The following is a 13,788-nucleotide window of genomic DNA, read 5'->3' on the forward strand; positions in this document are numbered from 1 at the left end:
ACTCTCTTGGTCTCCAGAATGCCCACTCTGCCACTCAGGCATTAGGAACATTGAGCTTGGAATAAAAAGGCCATGCCGGGGGTTTGGCTGTAGAACTGAACAGCTGTGCAGACTTGGATGAACTCCCTGGCCTCTCTCAGCCTCTGTGTTCTCAGCTGTGAAATGGAACTCGGGACATTTTCATAGCCTATTTCTTGGAGTTGTTTTAACGCTCAAATAAAAGACCATGGGAGAGTACTTTATGAGCCTGAAAGTACTCAGAGAACAGAAGGCCCCATTATTATTGTAGTTGTGTGTCATAGTTAACATTACCTTGAACCAATAAAATGTATCTGTAAGTCACCGTGTAATCTTGAGTGTGAAGTTGCTAAATAGCAGTGGTCCCAACACATAACATTTATAGCACATTTTATTTGTTAGAGTACTTGTTATTTAGCATACCATTTCATTCTCGCTAGGGGGCAGGAGGCAGGTATTTTTATTCCCATTTTATAGCTAAAGGAAAGAAATTGAAGTTGGAGAGAGAGTTTAAGTAAATTGCTCTTAGTCACGTGGTTAGATATTAGCAGGGATTGGACTGGGACTTCCTTTCTGCCCATTACTCCCTGCCTGCGAATTGTGGCCATTTTCACTCATCACTTGCTCTGTAGTCATCCTGGGCCCTGCACAGGGAACACCTCCCTCCTCGTTTCTCATTTCTCTTCCTCCATGGGCATTTTCCTCCTTGGCCTTCACGGGTTCTTGGATGGTTAGGGTGGTTTCATCTAGGCTTGTAATCACTGTGTACCTGCATAAGATGGAAGGACAAAATCTAAGAACATTTTGCTAGGCCTTACAAACATCACTGGATCACTCAAACATTTCTAGGCGAAGGAGCCCAGACCAAATTAGTGACCAGAGTCTGATGGTAGGCCCTGAGTGTAAGCTCAGGCTCCACTGTAGACTTCATTCTTCTTGAGAAATCAGGTTCTTCCTAGAGGCTTGTCTGCTCAGGTCCCAGTGGGGCTACCAGGCAGGGCTGGACACTTTTTAGCGATACCCCCAGGGACAAACTGTCCTCAGCTGATTTCTTCCTCAACTTCAGCATACCATAGAATTTAACGTTGGCTTATTCTTGAATGAATTTGTTTAATATAATCTACTCCAAATATTTGATATCATTTTAGTACTTTGGACCATGCTAACCCTGAATGTAAATGGTTCGTATTAACACATAAGAACAGAAATTTTAATCACATTCAATATAAGTAGTTCCCTTTGTAATAGCAGCATTGAAACTCTCGCAGGAGAAGGCAATTTCTATAAAAGACTTCATTATAAAACCCGGGGAACCATAACAGGAGCTGGATTTGCCGAACCCTCTCTAGTTTCCCAACAGGACCCCAAAGCCCAGTGGGTGGGAACTGTTCTCTCCTCCCTCAAGCAGTACAATTAGGTAAATGTTACTTAGTTGTGTACTTCTTACAACTGTTCTCCAAAAACAGAGCTTGTATCATTGACTGCAAAAATTGGAAGTATTCCAGCTGACAGAAGCCCACAGAACAAGAACAAGTCTTTATCATAAGGCAGAGAGGAAAGGGACCCGAGCACCATGACTCTCACATTATAAATCTGCTCACAGCTCATAAACCGCCTTCATCACCGTGCTTCTTGACATGAATTCACACCAAGGTTTTGCAGCTCATCAAAGATGGAAAGTGTAAATAGGCAGAAGACAAAAGAGATAAATCTGGTAGCTATGGAGGAAGGGTGATTTGACTTCTGGGGACAGACTATAGCAATAGCAATATTCCACTGACTTCATATCGCCTTTGTCTTCCCTGATTTCTTCTGTTCTTACTCTTTTGAGGTATTTATTGTATTTGGATGATAAATGTCTATAATGAGGGGGATCAGAGTATAATGAAAATGCCATTGGATTTAAGGGCAAGCAAACAGGTTTTGGATCCTGGCTCAGCTCTGGGAAATGAGCACTTTTACTGTGCCTTACTGTCCTCGTTTATAAAATGGATAGGTTATTTAAGGTCTTGCTTGAGCTTTTGGAGAACATCCCATCTGCTCTGGAGACTACAAGAAGCACTTCCTTAGAAAGGTAGTGAAGACATTCCATCTGGACTGTTGAACTGAGCATATCCATACAGTGAAGGGAAGGAGAGGTGGAAATCCTTAATGGGTAAGATTTCTCAATAGATTTCTGGAAGAGAGATGGTGTGTGGTCATCATGTGCATGCATGAAACACAGTAGAGGAATCTTCATTTCAGAATATGCTATAGGGGGTCTGAGGTGGAGGCAGGACTGCCCTATTGCTCTCCAGGCTTGGAGCCAACAAATGCGGCAGGTATAGTAGAGAGTATCTATGGCAAAGGGCTTACACGTACTGGCAGGGCAACTGAATGAGTGGTATGCGCCACCCCCTCCAATCTGGCAGGGAAACAGATAGCCACCTATTATTTATCCTCAGATCAAAAACAAAAAAAAATCAAAAGCCCTTCTATGCAGAAATTGCCAGATTGTCCTAGAGGATGAGGGCTAATAGTATGGATATTGAAGCCCCAGAGTGATGTTCTCCTTAGTCTGGCATGTTTATGCTCCAGCTTAATGGCCCACTTTCTGCCTATGTGTCCTAAAGCAAGGCCTATCTATGTGTTCTGCCAGTTCTACCAATTCCTAAGCAATATCACCATCTGAAAACAGAATTACTGACATAAGAGCTCAAGAAACCCTACCCAGACTTCCATCCTTAAATATAAATAAGATTCAAGATCCAGCATACACATGAGGATGATAAGCACTGAACGTAAAGATCCAAAGAGAAAAACTGATGTTGGAGGAAACAGATGTATTTTAGGAATCAGAAAAGAATTAAAACAAGCAAGTGTTCTCTGACTTGAGATATTTATATACATAAATCAAAGTTAGGTAGCTACGAAAAATGAATCCTAAGATAACAAGAAGGAACTCATAGAAATTAAATAATACAGTGCTGAACTAAAGTTTTCAATCACAGGTCTGAAAGATAGTCAAGAAAATTTTCCAGAATAAAGAGCAGAGATAGAGAAGGCTGGTGAAGAAAAGATAAGAGACATAGAGAAGCAATTCATGAAAGACAATTCATACAGTTCAACTGTACGAGAAGTAACATATGGCTACTAAGATTTCCAAATAGTAATGAGGACACAGAAAAATGGTAGAGAGACAATGAACAAAGAAAAAAAACAGAAGGCAATTTCCCAGTGTTGAAGAAACCGCAGGCCTCAAATTGAAAGGTCTACCAAGTGCCAACAGGATAAATGAAAAATCTATCGATTTGAACTATACACTGGGAAAATATTGATGGTAGGGAATAGAAGGCATTTGATCTTGATGCTTAGGAACATCCTCCTTCCAGTGGCCCAGAAGTTCTCTGTGTGACATTAGACATGTGGAAAAGAAAATCCAGTCCTGGCACCTCCTTAACCTTGTAGCATACAGTATTACGTTGGCAGTATTGAAATAAATTGTGTTTATCACTTTTCAATTTTTAGTCACATAAGACGCTTAATTGTACCATATCATAAGTTGAAGTACATAATAACAGTCATGACAGAGTTGCAGTAAAGGTCAAGCTCAAAGAATATGTGAAGTGACTGGGATAGAGGAAAGGTAGGGGGAGCTAATAGGCTCATGATATACAGAAGAGTCTAGCATGATGGCTTAAAAAAGATAGAGTATGATAGATTATCAGTAGAAGAACTAAAAATAATACAGCTCCCAGTTATTGGGAAAAGGCGGGAGGTAGTGTGAATAAAATCCTTCTCTTCAATAGCGAAGAATTGCTGAGTGTCTTAAACTGGGAAAACAGGGAGAGAAAGTATACGTATTGATTAGAGTTCTGGAGGAAATCCCTAGAAAACAAAAATTCAAACTGGATTGAATCAGACACCCAAGAGAATGGGTTTGAGGATAAGGAAGGCATGTAGAAGGGTACAATTTCTTTCCATCATGAATTCTTTAGTACTATTTGATTTCTTACCATGTCCGTGTATTGCATTCCTGAATATTTTCTTGAAAATTAAAAGATAGGGCTTCTTTTCTAACATCCAGAAGTTCTGTTTGCAAACACAACAGCCTAGCCATAAATTAGGTGAAGCCATACAAAATAGCTGGTATTCATCACATCTGGGCCTGCACAAATGGAAACTTCATTTAGTTCGACTTAAACAGTTTTCAGATTTGGGACTTTAATGTGGACATGTCTTAACATGAAGGTCCAGTGTATGATCAAGTCCTTGACATCCTGGCATTTTGGAAATGTCATAATTAATTATGGCCAACATGGCCCTTCTTTCCAACCAACATTTCAAGCCCTGCTCAACTTATAAGGGAAAACTCACGTGGCACATCCTCCAACCCCAAATCCTTCACTCAAAGAATTTCACTCTTTTTCTTCTATACACCCTTAACCCTATGTTTTTTTACATCTGTCACAGCAGTTTTGATATTCTGCCTTTGACAATTGTTATTTGTATATTTGCCTCATCTCTCTGTTAGACTGCCCATCCTTTGGTGGAAAGATTCGTGTTCTACCGGGGGAGATTGCTTGGTTTTGAAACCAGTCTGAGCTTGCCTTGCCCACTTTCCAGCTGTGTAGCTTTGGGCAAGTTACTTAACATCTCCAAGACTCAGTTACCACATTCCCTAAAAGGGGACAGTGATGTCTCTCCCCAGGTCCATCAGAATATCTTGAGAAGAGAATGTATGTACAGTGCTTAACACAATGCCTAGCACACAGCGGGTATGTAATTAACATCCACTGACATCCTCTTCTCCTTCTTCATCCTTGGGCCTTCCACAGCACCCAACACAGCGCTCTTCACATAGATGCTTAAATGGTGAAATGAAGGGGTGGGGGGAGAATTGAAAGATGCTACAAGTATTACAAAATCCTTTAAAGAAAATAAACATTAGCATTACCTTCCAAAATGTGAGTTCTGAAATAAGCATATTAAAGAGGAAATATCATCAGACTCTGCTTTGCCTATTAATTGGACAGAAAGCCCTCTAGAGATGGAAAACATTTGGGATGCACCAAAAATCTTGTCTGTCACCACCCATCTTTCAGATATTGGCCATGTATCATTGGTTATGGGCTCTCCTGGAATTGGGGCAGAGTCTAGAGCCATGGAAAGCAGCCTGAGAAGCTGGCATGGAATTCTGGACCTTATAAAATGACCACTGGCCTTCCACTGTGCCTTAAGCAAAACACTTGCCCCTTTCTCTTGAGTTCAGAGCTTCCCTCATAAAGACTCCAACCTGCTCTTCTGCGGTTGGCCCAATGGCTCCATGAGCCTTTCCTGAGTGGCCCATTTACCTTGCATTTTGCTTGTCCTTCCCATCACCATCGATCCCATTGTGATCTAGAACATGTGTGCTAGAGTGTGCGCACAGAGAAGATAGTCACTATGTTTACATTAGACACAGGTCAGGGAAGCCCTGAATTCCCACCCAAAACTAAAGATGTCTTGCATGATGAGAGTATTCAGGTAGGCGTACATTGGTAAAGCCCAACTATCTTGAAGAAGTCGATTAGGAAATCATAGTGGCTACCAGTTGAAGTAACTGAAGGAAGGAAAGTTTCCATGGAGAGGGCACAGGAGTGGAGGGTCTCAGATGATAAGACAGGCACCAGTGTTGAACCCTCAAATGGAGGCTTGTGCATACAGCTTAGGAGGGGGTGTGGGTCATGAAAGGGATGTTTTCCATCCTCAGGAGCAGGAGGAGCTTTAGAGCTCAGGGACACAGGGTCAGAGGGGTAGACAGATAAGACCCTCTGGCCCACCTGCCAGGATTTCGTACAATCACTCCGCATAATTATTCTTGAAAATATAAACATTGCTGGGACTGACTGACAAGTATTGTTCCAGCAGGGAGGGCTGTCAGGGCAAATCAATCCAATTCCACCACATGCTAGTGTGTAAAACAGATATAATTTTGGCTGTTAGGGGCTGTCAAAGCGAAGGATGTGCCGTATGTGTATTTTGAAGTGTGGTGTTCCCTTCAGTCTCACAGCTTGAAAGATAATTTCTGGGGCTTTCCCCCCCTCCCTGGATGTTTTCTACAAGAAGTTTTTGGATTTTAACTTCAAATAACCTGATCACCTTTATCTCCTGTGACTTTGGGTTTCAGTAATCTCCATTCCCTCTCCCCTCCCCCACAGCTGCCCTGATCTCATTCAGCACGGGGTCTTAAAATTTGGTTTAAGATAGAAGGGTCCTTTGCTGCCTCTGGATGTTGTATGGGGCATCCAAGTAGCTACTTGGTGCCTTCCCAGGAATGTAAATTTGCTTGTAAGAGTGTCTTGCCTGTCACTGGACCCCATGCCAGGCTTAGCCTGAAAGCTTATGATGGTCTGTTCTTAATGGGCCTCTCTGGAATCCCCGGAAGTCTACTTCCTCCTTCCTTGGCTCCATGCTGTGATGAGTAGCAGCGTTGAGGCCTTCAGAAGGCGGCTCACTCAAAATCTCTACTCTCTGTCTCAGAATGTCTCTGGTATCTCTTACTCACTGGACCCTCAATGGCTTCCCCCAGGAATCTCTCCTACCAGTTCCCTCCCTCCCTCCCTTCTTCCTACTGACTTCTTATTTACTCCTGTGCCCCCATCAGACTCATTCATGGCCCTTTCTCCTGCCTTTCTTAGGTGTCCATTTTGATCACATGGCTCCTTGTTCTCTGTGTTGATCGCCTGACATGTTCTAGGCCCAGCAGTGGGTATGGGGAAATCACATCCCAAGGCATTCTTGAGCATTCCCTGAGGCCTTGATTTTTATGCCATTCTGATGAGATGCCATCATATCTTGCAGTGCTTTTGCCGAGGGTAGCTGTTGTGCTGTGTGTTTATTTCTTATGGAGCTCTGCTGTAAGCACTATTCTTAAGAAAGATCACTATTTACTCCATGGGCATGATTGAGGACATTGATCCCCTGTGTAAAATCCGTTTGATATATCCCTTCAAAAACTAAGTGCCATGAAGAATCTCACTTAACATAAGGAATCTGTGTGCTTTTACTTATGGGTAGTCAACATTTTATTAATTCTTGTGTTTCTCTTTTGGTTTCTGCTGCCAGGAAGCTCAGAGCCAAATTATGACTTAATTTTAATAACCATGTGGGACCCCTTGTCTTGGCCTTCTATTCCACTTTCCTGGACTTGAGTTTTTATTTGAGTGTTTTGTTTTTCTTTGCATGGTCACATCAAGTACCTCCAATTTTTGTGAATGAAGCAAAGGTGTTAGCAAAAGATACGATAGATGTAAGTATATGTGTTTTTCTGCTCCTTGAGGTTGTGAGTTGCATGAGGACAGGGATTATTTTGCTCATCCTTTTCACTGGGCCCGAGAAAAATGCCCAGGCTATAGGAGGTGCTTAGTCAAGACTTACTGAACTAAATTGGTAAAAGTCAACCCACATATCCCTAGGTGGAGAAAATCCAGCTAATCCGGCTTTTCTTTTACTTTGTTTTCTATAAGAAGGCCAAGGCAAAGTAGAATATTGTAGAAAGAATTTTAACTCTGCCTGTTATTGGTTGTACAACGTTGGGTGAATTACTTAGCTCATCTGATCCTCTTCTTTTTACTTTAATTTGAGAATGGACATAAGGATACCCTACCGGATTACTATGAAGATTGATAATTCTTGTAAACCTCTCAGCACATTTTCTGGCCCATAATAGCAATCTGCACATGTTAGGCCCCTCCCCCTTTCCTCATTTCAGTGGAAATAGCACTTGGAAAAGGATAAGTGGGTCCTTCTATGACCACCAGTAAGTCAATTAATGCGGTGTCATCTGTAAAATAAATGTGACTATTGACCTCATTTGGAGAGATATGAAAATTAATTGATGGTAATGCACATTGGGATTTTTTGCTAAAAAGTACTTAAGAACAGCTCAGTATTATTACATGTTCTTTTTCATCATTAATATTATTTATGAATATTTGGCCTTGTCTTGTCCTGGTATGTTTTATACCTGTGGTCTTAATTGCATTTATTTCCAATTTAGTACCACCTTGTATTTTAATAAAAATGTAGATGAAATTCAAAACCATAGTTCCAGTCTTTCATGCAACTTTATTTTTACAAGGTGGATGATTTTACCTGTTTCAATATGCTGCCCGTGAAATAGACATTAAGATATTTAGTAAATGACATTTGTTCCTATATAAAATCAAGCTCAAGCTTTTTCGAAGGTATTTAAGTTTTATTTCTTATTTTCTGCACTCATTTTATTTTGTTAGCAGTTTTCTGATGAAATTCTTCATTATGAGATGCTTGGTCCATTTCAGATGATAAATGTGAGCATTTCAAGTGTTTCTGATAGAAGAGATATTAACTAGATGAAATGTCTATTTCCACTTTAATGCCAAGAGGCCCTCACTGCCTTCAGTCTCAAATGGGGGCCTGTGTTATAGAGTCCTGGCTCAGTCACCTTCTAGCTCTGTGGCCCTGGGGAAGATACCTCACTATTCTGAGCCTCACTTGCTGACTACCAAACATGAGGAGGTTTAAGTTCTTTTGTCATTATAGCATCCAGTCCTTTGAGATGGAAATGCTAAGGCTGACCCCACGCTCTCTGCAGAGAAACAGAGAGATTGCATCTACTGTAGAATATTGTCTTCGAGAGTGTATTACTTTTTACCTTTCTGGTTCAAACTCTAGCATAGTCTTCCTTGTAACTTTAGATCACTTAGTACTTAGCATATATTAGAGATTTCAATTAATGACTCAATTTAAGGGTCATAGGCTGAGCAGGATATGTCCACTGGGCCAAGGGGCTTTCTATGATGCCCCATTACTGAGGAAATTGGAAGGATACATTTCCGATTTCACCCTTAAGTGGGTAGTTTTATTTATTTATTTATTTATTTAATTTATTTATTCCGCTAGTTTTAGATTTAGTAGTAATGAATATGGACGTAGATTAATACTTTATCTATAGCCTGTGTGTATATATAGAATATCTGCTTCTGGGCGATACCGATATCAGAAATTTGATTTAAACCATCTGAAACTGCAAGCGTCTCTGTAAACTACTGAAGGTACCTGTGAGAAAATGCATCTGTCAGGGGTTGTAATGTGATACTAACACAAAACTGGAAATCTACTCAGTTCTGGTTCTCATGAAACAAATGACCAAGGGCACCAAATTTCCACTCTGGAAAATCCCATTAATGGCAAAGGCATCCAGATAGTTTTCAGCCACTCATCCTGATTACTATTGCTGGTCATCAGTTTCTCTCTGATTTCATAGAGTAGATTTATTCATATAATAATTTAATCCCGTGCTTTGTTTTGACTCTATCGGGGTACATAGGTCAGTCTGCGGACCATATGACTTTGGTGTATTTCCATCTCGCATTGATACCTCCTCGTCTTCTGGCAAGGTGAATTTTAAAGAGAAACTTTTCTACAAAACTTTTTTTTTTTTTTAATCAACTATTGTTTTGAATTTTCCTCCAAGTATAGGAAGACATTTATGGTAGAGTTTGGGTTTTTATTTATTTTTTTATTACTTGTTCATGTTGGGTTTGAGGTGATTTTACTCAAGTCTCAGGAGTTAAGAACAGACAATTGACTGATCTCAGAAAAGAAAGCATGTAAAAATTTTACATGCTTACCTGATAGTTTACTTATCATGGAATCTTTAGACTCACTTCACTCAGAATATTTTGTATCAAATGAATCCAAATGCTCATAAGGCCCTTTAAGACAGTGTTATTCAAAGTGCTAGTCCACAGTGAAATCAAGAGCTTGTGCAGAATGCGAATCAGTGCATTGCTTCCTTCATTAAGACAGTCTTGCTCCCAGAGAAAGTCACCTTAATGCCATCCAGACAGCCAAACCAAACCTCCCAGTGCCTGGCTCTTGGCTACACTATTAAAAGACTCAGATAAATGGCAGCCCGGTGTTTCTGCAGCTTAGGCAAGTTACTGAACATCTCTGTGCCTCAGGCTCTGAGAATGATAGCATGGGTAGGGTGAAGAGGAAGAGTGTAAGCCGGGAGATCGGTGGATAAGAGGAGTAACCAGCGATGAGGGGGCAGAAGTGGTATAGACTGCTGGATCCTTAAAATAGATTCTTTGAGACAGCTGAGGCTCTGGCAGGAGAAAGGGGGTAGTGGTCAGAAATCAGGCACACGGGCCCTCAAGTACCTGGGTTAAGGTTGGGGGATGGTCTTCATTTGAGGCCACAGAGGTCCTCGGGGCATAGCCAAGATTTTATTTGAGTCAAGGAGGTCGAGGGAGGCTTAAGGAGAGGTTGGGGATATATGGAGCTGATGCGTGAAACAAAGCCAAAGGGCCCCTGAGAGGGTCTTTGAGGGAGATGAAGGGATGGGCATTTATGAGTGGTGTTGGAGTAAGAGGTTGGTTAAGGAGGGATGTTACCCTGAGACGGTCCAAGGACTTCCAGTGGTGACGGAGGGAGACAGGAGATGCGACAGGTGGTGATGAGCCCCAGTGCTCTCTTGGAGGAGATTGGGAAGAAATTCTTAGCTCAGTGATGTGGGAGCTTCAGGTTAGTTGTCCCCAACCCTGACCTTGGAGAATTGTGCTGCTTTATTGCCTACATAGTTGAGGAGATGGTTGTCAGTGAACTGAAATGATATTTGATTAAACAGTATTTATCTGTGGTTGTTAATTACCTTTGGTACCTTTTTTCAACAAATATTTGTATAGCACCAGCTATTTGCAAAGCACCATGAGGCCCTGTCAGGAACACAAATACAAACACAAAACTTTTCTCTCTGCTTCTGAGTGGCTTCTAGTCTTATAAAAGAGAAATTCTGCTTAGAGGGAATCCATTGGTAAAAATCCATTCATATAATCTATTATGTCCCAAACCAGCAAAGCAAATTAATGCAAAATAGCCCATTTCTGAAAGAAAAGATAAACTTACTGCTTTCAAGGTCAGCATAAGAAAACCGGTCCCATCAATTTTAGTTTTAAAGGTGATGGAATTGTGGCTTTATCCATAGCTTTATACACTTCACCTTATTTCCCACCAACTTCTTCTCCTAGTTAGAAAGAAAGAAAAAGAGAGAAAAGTGAAAGTCAAAAGCAAAAGAAAAAAAGTTAAATACTTGCCTCGATTTGGTGAGAATGTAAAGTAAATCAAGTGGCAATTTAATTCTCAATGAACGTGTGACAACCATGGAGTTAAATATTAGATTTAAATATGGCAGCTAATTCTCTGCAAGAATTACATTTGTCTCTTTATATGGGCACTCTACCTAATGAACACATTTCTCTTCTCTTAAATTCAGCCGTTGCTACTAGAGCATGAGAAATTAATATACATTCTTATATTCATTAATATTGTTGCTCATAAAAGACCTTTTGATTTTTTTTTATCACCCTGTGTTCCCAGAGGGCCATGGAAGCCGTCATAGCTCCAAACCACATGAATTATCAGGGGAAAAATCCTATTAAAGTGAAACCTTAATCACCGCTTGCATTTTATATGAAATTGTATCTAAAAAGAAACTGTAGAGCAGATCCATCAACATAGAATGAATAAATAAGTGGTGGTATAGTCCTTTCAGAGAATATTATAAAGTAGTAAGAGCAAAAGAATTACTACTACACATACACTGTAACTCAATGCAACTCAATCTCAAGGACATTGTTGAGTGAAAAATGAAAGACATGGAAGAACACACATTGTATGTTTCCACTTATGTAGCAAAGTCAAACAATATCTCATTAGGGATATATCATTAGTAGCAAACCTGTAGAGGAAATGATTAACACAAAATTCAGGCTAGTAATCACCCCCAGAAGAGAGGGGGGAAGTGGATACCATTAAGGAAGAATAAGGTGTCATAGTGGTGTTTTCACCGTACTAATGATGGTCTGTTCTTGAATGGGATGGGAGGTTTACGTAATTTAAACTACAGAAATATGCTTTGTATTTCCTTTTGTTTTCACAATGCAGTTAACATTCAAGAAAAAAACTTTTAAAGAAAGATCATCAAATTAAACCACAGTAATAAATCTTCCACAGGCTCAGCACCTGAGGCATTGCACATGATTATAGGAGATAGATGGGGTTGCTCTTAGCCTCGGGGAGTTTACAGATGTGCAATGATTGGGAGATAAGCCAGAATTCAACTAAGCATAAATCATGACATACTATGAATTCAGAGAAGGAGGACTTTAGTGGCCAAAGTTGTCTTGGAAACCCTCTCAGGAAGTAAGAATTTGAACTGGCCTTTGAAGGGTGGAAGAGTATATTTACTTTTTATTGTTTATATGTTTCTATTTCTCTTGCCATGTGTAACACAATTTGCTATGGAAAAGAAACTTTGTGCATGTACTCTGGATTCAGATAGACCTGAATTCAAATTTCAACTCCTCTGTTCCCACGCTGAGAATCACTGAAATTTCTGCAGACTCAGTTTCCCCACTTACAAAATATGGAGAGGGATGCTTCCCAGGGCTGTGGGAGTAAAATGAGAGAATACCATTAGCTACACATTCCAAGTTCCAGAGGGCTTCTCAATCTCTTTTTAATACTGCCATTCAGGGATGAGGCATCCAGAAAAGAATGGCGGGCAATGACCTTGTGGAACCCTGTGCTGAGGGCGGCAGCATTTGACGGTCAGGGTGAAGAAGCACAAGCTCCCACTGCAGCTCTGTCCTCCACAGAGTCTCCATTTGGGCTTCCCACTGGCTCTGTCCTTCTGAGCAATGCTTCGTTCTGCTCCCCCCCTTGCAGCCGATGGGCTTCCAGAGAGCCTTGGCTGCCTCCTGCCTTGTTCCTCAGGAAGAAGTACAGATGAGTTGATGTGGACCAGCTTCACTCTAGACTAGATGGGGAAGTATTCTCTCTGCCATGCAGCTATTCTTGTCTCTTGTTGGCTTTGGAGAGCCAAAACTAGGGTATGATCTTAGAGAGGGTTGGGGAAGCCAGCCATAGCATGGTCTAGACATTTCTGGAATGAGAAGTGAGTCTCAACCATGGTGTAGCCCGGCTCACCAGGAGGACAAAGCTTTAACTAGCCATGACCGGTTCTTGCCTTTTCCCTTTGTTTCCTCCAAGCCTCCCTCCTCTAGAAGTCTGAGGCATCTTAACAAAGAAATAGGGATTCCTGGCTCTCTCCCTGCCTTTCCCCGCGAGACACACAATGAACAAGTAGATGCAAAGCGTCTGGCTTGTGAGAGGCCTGCCGTTAATGTCCCATCCTTTCTCATTTCTCCCCTCTCCTAATTTGGAAAGTTCATTAATGACATTCTGTAGCCAATGGGGAGGTCACTCTTTCAGTTCTAGTGAAAATAATAATTAAGCTCTGGAGAGCACGCTGGTGCAACCTCCTTCCAGCCATTTGGGGTGGACAGTGAGGACGGATACTGAGCCTCTCCTTTGGTTTGCTGGTGCAGAGGGGAGAAGCTCAGGAGGCGGGCCCCTGACTCCCACCCTCTGCCTTCACCTCCGCGTGCCTCGATTCCAATTTCCATTCTGTCTTTGTTTTACAGTTGTTCAGCACATCAAGAGACATAACATTGTTCTGAAAAGGGAGCTAGGCGAAGGAGCCTTTGGAAAAGTTTTCCTAGCTGAATGCTATAACCTCTGTCCTGAGCAGGACAAGATCTTGGTGGCAGTGAAGGTAAGAGAACACTCCAGAATGTCTCATTATCCGTGGTCACACTCACATGTGGAAGTACGTTATTTCATGTTATATTCAGCCAGTTCAGGAGCAAATTATGTCTGCTCTGGTGGATGTGTTCAAGTTTCCTGGAACTAAGGGGACGG

At 41.3% G+C, this 13,788-nt stretch overlaps 1 protein-coding gene across 4 annotated transcripts in view; it reads left to right on the forward strand.

Annotated features, from left to right (window-relative positions):
- The window catches only part of NTRK2 (neurotrophic receptor tyrosine kinase 2), a 328,863-nt gene that overhangs the window by 234,278 nt on the left and 80,797 nt on the right, over nt 1–13,788 (forward strand). For all 4 annotated transcript variants that reach the window (XM_073880676.1, XM_073880674.1, XM_073880675.1 and 1 more), the window contains exon 16: nt 13,512–13,642. In XM_073880676.1, coding sequence (XP_073736777.1) covers nt 13,512–13,642 — 131 coding nt within the window. The remainder of the gene's footprint in view (nt 1–13,511; nt 13,643–13,788) is intronic.

This window comes from Callorhinus ursinus, unplaced genomic scaffold, assembly GCF_003265705.2.
Source record: "Callorhinus ursinus isolate GAN/ISIS: 27379988/994484 unplaced genomic scaffold, GSC_fseal_2.0 scaffold39, whole genome shotgun sequence".
In the NCBI taxonomy this organism is placed as follows: Eukaryota; Metazoa; Chordata; class Mammalia; order Carnivora; family Otariidae; genus Callorhinus; species Callorhinus ursinus.